The 9,153-nt window shown below is 33.3% G+C and overlaps 1 protein-coding gene across 1 annotated transcript; it reads left to right on the forward strand.

Moving 5' to 3' along the window:
* The first annotated feature begins 341 nt into the window (after positions 1 to 341).
* Positions 342 to 5,112, forward strand: LOC145945376 (uncharacterized). Its single transcript, XM_083054341.1, has 4 exons — positions 342 to 469; positions 925 to 1,281; positions 1,386 to 1,455; positions 4,915 to 5,112. Exons 1-4 carry the CDS (start codon positions 462 to 464, stop codon positions 5,056 to 5,058), a joined length of 579 nt encoding a protein of 192 aa, XP_082910467.1. The 5' UTR covers positions 342 to 461; the 3' UTR covers positions 5,059 to 5,112.
* Positions 5,113 to 9,153: the final 4,041 nt, after the last annotated feature.

A 9,153-nucleotide genomic window follows, 5' to 3' on the forward strand; every position in this document is an offset into this window, starting at 1 on the left:
AATGATCTAATATTAGAAAATTTTAAATTACGTAAATAATAAACATATAAAAATTATATGTATATATTTTATTAAAATGAATTTGAGTTTATTTAAACGATATATAAAATTATTTAAGGGATTAATTAATTTGGAGTAAATTTTACTTACGAAAATAAAATAGTTCTAGTAATGAGAATGTATATTTTTTGCATATATATTATATATGTGTTTGTAATTAATTTTAAGATTGAAATGTATAAAAAGTTATTTTTTATCAAATTGCAGAAAGTATTGGAGTATATAAGAAACCTGTTTCTACCTATACCCCAGGATACGTACGATCAAATGATACAAACTAACATCTTGATAAATCTTTAAAACAAGAACTCGCAAGAATCGCATGTATTATCAATAATACTTTGTGCATTAGAGCAGCTGAACGTCAAGTAGAATTATATTTACATAATACTACAGAAAATATGTACTCGTAAGTGTCTTTTAATCATTATATTTCTCAGAATCTTTTTAAATTTTGAACGCTTATATTTGATATATTTAATACTGGAGAAAGAAACCATGCAAAATCAAATATAAATACATGGATGTATATATTTATGTATATACACTCGGCCAAAGAAAAAAATACACTTGATAAATAGTAAAAAATTATGAAAGTTGGAGAATTTATAATATAGCTAATAATTATGATATTAAGGTGCTTAAAAAGCAAAAATAAAGCTTCAAGTCTGTAGTCTGTTTGAGAAAATTTTAGTGCTAATTAAGTGGAATGATCAGTTATGCAATGACAAATAACAGAGTGAGAATTGCAAAACTGATAAATAGATGGTCCATTTTCGTGAATTGCACGGCGTAAATCAGTTGACGTAGCTCAATGGGATAGAAAGCACGTGAAAATTCAAAATTCTTTTCTGTATTGCGCAGAATTTTACCTGGGTGGCAGAAATGGACTTACTGTAATGGTTTAAAGTATGCGAATACGAGTACATGGATGCCTGTATGGGAGGAAGCATCCAGAATATATAAAGAAAGATCTGATTATAAAATGTTGGAAGTCCTTACTTGTAACGAGGATACCGAGATAATATTTTATTATCTGTTCCAATTAACATACTTAAAAAATGAATTAATAGACAAAGCAGAAAAAACAATAGCAAAAGAAATAGAGCGTAAAGTTAAGTCTTTAACTGCTAATATTTATCTTTCTATTCTTTCGAGACATGCTAAGAACATTAGAATACTCAAAAAAGTATTGCAATATTATACAATGCTAAAATTTAGGTAAGAAAATATTTTTAAATAAAATTATATTGTTTATTATCATAAAGAGTTATTATGTATATGTGTGTTAATTAAAAAACTATACATATTATTTGTTCTTATAGTCATGTTAATATAAATGCAGCATTAATTGTGGCTGTTAATAATGCATATTCATCTGAACAGTTTGACGAGGTAAATTTTATACTTATTTATATAGTTTTTATTAATATATTAATAATTTATTAAAATGCATTAAATATATTATATTATATTATGTATACTCAACAGATGTTATATTTTATGTATAAAATGTACGTATTTTTCTCTTTCATATTGTTAGATATTTTATACACGGTGTTTCATTTTAATTTTTTTAGGAAAATGTCGTCGAAATGAAACAAAATACAAAAAAAGTGTCGAAATAAAAATTGTAAATTTCCAGCAGGATAGAAATTGTCGCTACTGACTGATTTCTTAGAGCGCGATTTTTGAGGTCATTTAAATAGATAAATAGATAATGTGTATTTATTCCCCGCAGGGTTATAAAGGCGCTTTTCCAAGGAGCGTTCCCCAACCTTTTACATCCTTCTCACTCTCCCCGTACCTGGCCATTTGCGACCTCACAATATCTATAACACAACAGAGTACAAAATACAGAACTATTCCATCTTCTCTCCTCCTTCTCTCCTCTCATCCAGACTCTCCTTCCTTCTCTCTTTTCTCCTGTCTTGTTCCGTTTCCTTCAACGTATGCTCCTTCCTCTCCGAGCCCCCTTTCCTTTACCTTCACATATAAATCAAAAAAACAGAAACATAATCATAAACATAAAATTAAACAATTCTCCCTCTATTCTCCTCTCCCTCTGCATCAACTCCTCTACCTTTCCTTGTCCTCTCTCCTTCTCCTGTCCTCGTCATCCTGTCTCTCTTGCTGCCTCCTTTCTCTCCATCTCTTTATCCTCTTCTTCTTTCAACTCTTCTATGATCATCCTTCTTTCTTCTTCTCTCTCTTCTTGTTCTTTCTCTGTCCCTCACTTCCTTCAGTGGACCCACCGCTTTCTCTCTTCTTTCTTCCTCCCTTCATCCGGCCTCCTCTTTCCTTCGTTCTTCTCATTTTTACTTTGTCTTCTCTTTCTTTCCTTACTACTCTTTCCTTTCCATCATTTCCATCCTTTCCTCTACCCATCTCCCTCCTTCCATGTCCCAAAATCATTCTTTGCTGTCAATCCATAGTCTCCTATTCGTCATCTCCACCGTTCTCCCTCTTTTTCTCTCCAACCTCGCCTTCTCCATTATCCTCCACCTTGCACTTCTCTCCTCCATCGTTAAATCCTCGTCGATCCATACTCCCCATCTCTCATGAATCTCCCCGCATCTTCTCAGCGTCTCCTTCTTATCCTTTTCCTCCTTCATCTCCACAATTAGTACCCAGACTCCCGTTTCTCCTATCCTCTCCGTTATCACTCCTACTTTTGCTTCCTTCCCTATTCCTCTCTCTATGATTTTCTCCACAAAAATTCTCCTTTCATCCTGGTCCTCTCCATCCACTCCTTTCCAAATCCGGTTCCTTCTTCTCTTCTTTCTTCTCTCCTGTTCCTCTCTCTTCTCCCTCTCCTTTCTAATATTCTCTCTCCTTTCCCTCTCTCTTCTCCACTTCTCTTCTCTCTCTTCTATTTTCTTCCACAGCTCCCTCCTTTGTGGTCCCTTTCTTTACTATCTATCTCCTCCTTTTTTCTGTCTCCTTTGCTCTTCTCTTCTTCTATTTGCTCTACTTTCCTCTCTCTTTCTCCTTCCTTCCTCTCGTTCCGTCTAATTTTCTCCCTTGCGCTCCGGTCCTCTTCTTCCTTTACCATCCTCCACCATTCCGCTCTGCCTTCCTCCTGATCCTCTTCTCTTTCCTCGCTTTCCCTCCTACTCTCCAACTACCCCTCATCGAGTCCCCATGCTTCCACATCCTCTTCTCTTTCCTCTCTCTCTTTCTTCTCTCCTTCTCTCCTATCCTCTCCTTTCTTCTTCATTTTTTCTCCTCCTTCCTTTATTCCCTCCTCCTCTGTTTCACCAACTTTGTACCTTCCTTCATCCAACTTCTCCTCCTCTCCCGCATCTTCCTTCGTACTCTCTTCATCCGTCGCCTTCTCTCATGACTCTCCTCCTTCTCTTCTCTTCTCACCAGCCCTCTGACTTGTATAACTCACCCCCTCTTCCTCTTCTTCCTTCTCGTCAGCCCCCCTGCTTCTTCTCTCCTCCTTATCCCCTTTCTTCTCTTCCATGCACCTCTCTTCCTTACTACTTACTACTGTCATTCCTCTCCTTATTTCGCTTAGCTTCTTTTCCTTCTCTGACCTCCGTCCGTCTTCTTTCCTTCCTTCTTCCTTACTTCTAGCCGCTCCGTCCCGCGTTTCCTCCACTCTCTCCTCTCTTTCCTCTCCTTCTGCTGCCGCTTCCTCTCTTCTCCACTCCTTCTTTATCTTATATCTCCTTCCCCGTACGTTCCATCTCTCTCCCATCATCTCCATCATTTTTAACAATAACACCTTTATCTCCCTTAGCTCCTTTATTCCTTCTTTCAACTCCATCCTCTTTTTCCTTCCTGTCTCCTTCACTTATTAACCTTAATAATACAATAATACTCTCCGCACACTCTTTCTCCCGTATCTCACGTGTACCAGTGCCACCGTCTCCTTAACCTCTTATCCGTCAGCTGTATCGATTTATCTTATCGATCTTTCTTCCGCCGTTCGCGGCGCCCTCTCGCCACTCTTTCCTACCTCTCACTATCTCGTACCTCTGCGGCACCCTCTCCCTCGATCCACCTTTCCTCTATCTCCTCGTTCTCCACTTGATTCAGCGCCCTCTTCTCTCACTCCTTCTCTATGCCACGTCTCCTTTTCCTTCCACATGCTGCTCCCTAATTTCTATCCTTTCGTTATAGCCTTATCTTTTCCTTGCTGTATACTCCCCCATTTCTCCCAGTTCCACTTTAGCTCCTTTATCCAAAACTCCACTCCTCTTCCTCCATCTCGTTCTCCACACCTCCTTTTCCTCGCTCCGACCCGGACTACCTTACACCTGTCACTATTACAGCGGCCATTTTCGTCCCTTGAGGTCATTTAAATATCATTTATGTTTTCTTTTCTAAAAAGAGAGCTACCTTAATTTTTTTAAATAAATAAATTCCTTGCAATATTTAGCATTAAAAGTTAATAGGATAAAATTATCAAAAAGTGAATAGTTTACGAGATATTTTATACTTTAGTTTGACATTAATTATGAAATATCTCGTAGAACAATATTCATTTTTTGATTATTCTACTTCAATACTTTTATGCATAAAATATTGAAAGAAATTAATTTGTGTAAAAAAAACACATAGTTGTAAGAAAAAGTATGTAGCTGCTAACTGCTAATTAAATACTTTTACAAGCGTCAACTTATTTCCTCCTTGAAATCTTACAACTTTTATTTAATAATTTTTGTTAATATTTCGCTTAATTTCAAAGATATTTGCGCGTGGAAATTAAAATGAAACACTCTGTATATCGATATAATTACTTACGCTTACTGTTTAATAACTTTGCATTCGTTTTTCATTATTATTAATTACGAAATTATTGATTAATAAATATCGAATTTAATATAATATTTATTTCAGATATATAAATTTGCGATAACATTACATATATATCCACCATTACGTTTTATACATATTGCAAGCACGATCAGAATACGTATTCGTAAGATATCGGAGCAGATGACATTTTTTCATAATTTGTATCAGAAGTCCAGGCTTCATTGAATTATTATAGGTGCAACTGTAACACATATACATTAACAGCTGCAATTGTAAAACACCCACTATTTATTATATCTTCAAAAATATATCATAGATATTTAAAATAATTTCTATCATGTTTATAATATGCTTTACATATTTATCATTTAATTCTAAAAATACTTCTATGTCAATTTGGTTTCAATTATTTTCTTGATTGTTCTTAGTTATATTGTATTATATTTTAAATGTATTATATTATTAGTTTTAGTAATTTTAGTATTTATATAAGCATTAATATAATACTTACGTAATGTTTATTATACATACATGCATACATACATACATACATACATACATATGTATTATATATATACATATACATACATGTATATATGTAAATATGATTTTTTGTATATTCATTATATAATGCCTTATTAAATATTAATACTGCGAGATATGTACTATAAAAAAAATATAAGATATTAAATTTAATATACATATACATATAAATTATAGACATTAACATTTTGATGAGTTATTATTAATATTTACTTAGTACATTTAATGTAATAATTAATATTAATATATTAGCATTACTATTTTATATTAATTTGTATATTAATTTTTATCTTAATGTGTAATAGTTAATATTAATATTAGCATTACTGTTTTATATTAATTTTTATAAAAATTTGTATTTGATTATTAATATATATATTTATAATATTATATAATGTTTTAATTTTTTGTGATTTCCCTTCTCGCGAGTTTGATTCTCGTATAAATCTCATAAAATTGCTTTGGCCCAAGCCTCCAATCGCCTGAGCCGATTCCACCTATTTCGAGCGCGCCTTGTTCCAGCCCGCAAAGTATACTTTTTAAAATCGCCCACTAATGAAAAGTGAAATAACGATAAGAAAAATCGATCGGAGAGAGAGCGAGAGAGAGAGAGAGAGAGAGAGAAAGCGCGCGCGCGAGAGAGAGAGAGAGAGAGAGAGAGAGATAGAGAGAGAGAGAGAGAGAGAGAGAGAGAGAGAGAGAGAGAGAGAGAGAGAGAGAGAGAGAGAGAGAGAGAGAGAGAGAGAGAGAGAGAGAGAGAGAGAGAGAGAGAGAGAGAGAGAGAGAAAGAGAAAGTGATTTTGAAATAATTCTTGGAATTTTTTCTGAAGTTTATTCTTCTTTTATTTTATCGTTATCAATTCTATTTATATTATATTTGCGCAGGTATAAATTTTAAAGACAGGGGGAGTGAGTACCGGTATAATGTTGAAGAAGAGAAAGGTGCGACAAAGGATCTTCGTGGTCAATTCTTGAGATCTTAAGTGATTTTCGAGGATGGAGAAGGGAGAAATCACGAATCTAACCGTGAGTACAGGAGATCCTGAGTGATTTCCGGGAAACAGGGAAAGAAAGAGAGGGAGAGAGAGAGGAAGTCTAGGATTGGGTAGGCTAGGATTCGCGGAAACAAAAACAACAAGGAGTGATTCTATTTTGAGTCCAAGAATTATTTTGGTTAAAAAGTTAATGAATAAACGTTTTCTTTAAAAATTGTATTTTACTTATTACTTATTGCGTTGACTCGATGACTTAACGACTGTATGTAGCTCTGCCTGGGACTTGCTGACTCCGTCAAACAATCACTTAACTGTCACGCCGAAAAACGAACGCACTAGCATTCAGAGAAACTGAACGAGTAAAAATTGTTGCTCCGCAGAAAATTTGCGCTTATATCTCAGTTTTTGGTTCACGCTCTCCGTTCCGACAGCTTAACAATATCCTGCGTATAAAAACTGGTAATTGCGTTTTCGCGTGCTATTTTAATTCGTACATTTTTATTTTATTATTTGTATTCTTTTATTTTCCTTATTTTGAAAGGAATTTTACTTTCGGCGCGTTCTCGCCGTTGATATTTGACGGTTTCTCACGAGAGTTCCTGCGGCGGTGCCGTTTTGTTCGACACGTTTTTATTTATATTATTTGCTTTTCTGATTTCTCCCTAAAGATAGACTCGCTTTTCGACGCGTTCTCGTCATCTTTTCGCCTTGCTAATATGTGTTATTAGATTATTCACGAGGGTGTCAGCGAGAATCTGCTTTTGGCAATTTTCCTCGACTTTGTATTTTATCGATTTACAATATTTATCTGTCGCTCGCGATATTTGCAGCTGTGTCGTTTTACTGGTCACGTTTTCGTATTTTATTATATGTATTCCGCCTAATTTATTATTTTCTTTTCTCTCCTTTTTTCATCTATTTCCCTAATAACAAACCCCGCTCTGGTCGTGCGAAAGTAAAGAATCGTGGAGTCCACAGAACGTAACAATAGCATTAAAAAAAGAAAAACGAAAATTGTTACAATACGATAACGCAAGTTACTTTACAATATCGGCAACGAATGACTGTAATGAGTTAATTTAAAATATTTAATGGTAAACAATAATGAATTATTTTTATAAAGTAATCTTTCCATCTTTTTTTATACAAAAAATCTAACTTTAAGAGACATTAGAGAGATATAAGTGCAGTTTCAAGAATAAATTAATTTTTCATTGAAAAAATGATTCGTAATGCATGGAGCATTTCTATTGGTGCAATAACAAGAATTATAATAAATGTCAAATCGAGATTTTATTTTTAATAACCATGCTTAAGTAACCATTTATTAATATTACTCTATTACTTTTATTATATCACATTTCTTTCAGAAAAGGAAAAATAATAAAATAAAAGAAAATATTGCTAGTCGTATCGCTAGATGTAACCTATATATCGTTAAAGGCAGACTTTGATTCTAGATATATTTGCTAGATATAGTTATGTAGCAACTAAAATGTGATTCTTAAAATCGGCCACAGAGCCAAGCCCGAAAATTAATTCTAATTTTTCGGCACGGTTTCTCGAATTGGACCAATTTTCGGACCAATATTTTTCTCGCCTATGTTCCCGTTGTAATAAGTCGAGAATTATTAATTTGATGGAACGTTGTAATCTCAATTCGAGATACTGTGCCGAAAAATTAGAATTAATTTTCGGGCTTGGCTCTGTGGCCGATTTTAAGAATCACATTTTAGTTATTAAATACTGAGAGCCGATAAAAAGATTTTTCTTAATTTATAATGCGTCTCGGCCTAACTCATGGCGCTATTTACTAACATCCATTAGAAGGCAAATGAAAAATATAGGATCGAAAGGGTCTGAATAGCTTAGTGGTAAGAGCAGTCGCCCGGCAAGTGAAAGACGCGGGTTCAATTCCCGCTTCAGCGACTTTTCGGACCAATATTTTTCTCGCCTATGTTCCCGTTGTAATAAGTCGAGGATTATTAATTTGATGGAACGTTGTAATCTCAATTCGAGATACCGTGCCGAAAAATTAGAATTAATTTTCGGGCTTGGCTCTGTGGCCGATTTTAAGAATCACATTTTAGTTATTAAATACTGACAGCCGATAAAAAGATTTTTCTTAATAGTTATGTAGCTTTTTTTTGTAAAGATGTGTATAAAAAATCTGGTAAAAAATACATATAAAAATATAACAATAAAATAAGAAAAGAAGAAATTATGATATGTTGTTCTTGTTGTGCACTAAATTTAATAAATTATAACAATAAAATACAAAGATAATAATAAATAAATCTCTGAAAATTTTAATTCAATCTTATACCCTAATCACATTCTTAATTTTCCTGAATTTCGACAAATTTGATGTTAATAGTGGCGATCAGTTTATCGCGTAAAAAACGGCTATAGCTTCATAAATCATTTAACAATTTCAAATTTTGCAGTCATATTTCTAATTTATGTTTTGTATATTCTTTATCTTAAAATTTCCAACATATATATTTAATTATTCGCTTAAATAAGACTACTTACGTATAACTTTTGTTTATTATAATCACATTATACATATAGTTGATAGCTAAGATAGAATACTATCTTAATAATGAAATATCTTTGTTGTAAATTAAAAAAAAATAATTTTCGTTTTTTAAACACCTTGATATCATAATTATTAGTTGAGTTATAAATTTTTAAACTTTTACAATTTTTTACTACTCTTGAAGTGAACCGCTTTTTTTGGCCGAGTGTATTTAATGAGTGTTCTTAACGAAGAAACAAC

This window comes from Prenolepis imparis, unplaced genomic scaffold (assembly GCF_030444845.1).
Source record: "Prenolepis imparis isolate NDT839.2.m4 unplaced genomic scaffold, iyPreImpa1.0 SCAF_14, whole genome shotgun sequence".
Taxonomy (NCBI): Eukaryota; Metazoa; Arthropoda; class Insecta; order Hymenoptera; family Formicidae; genus Prenolepis; species Prenolepis imparis.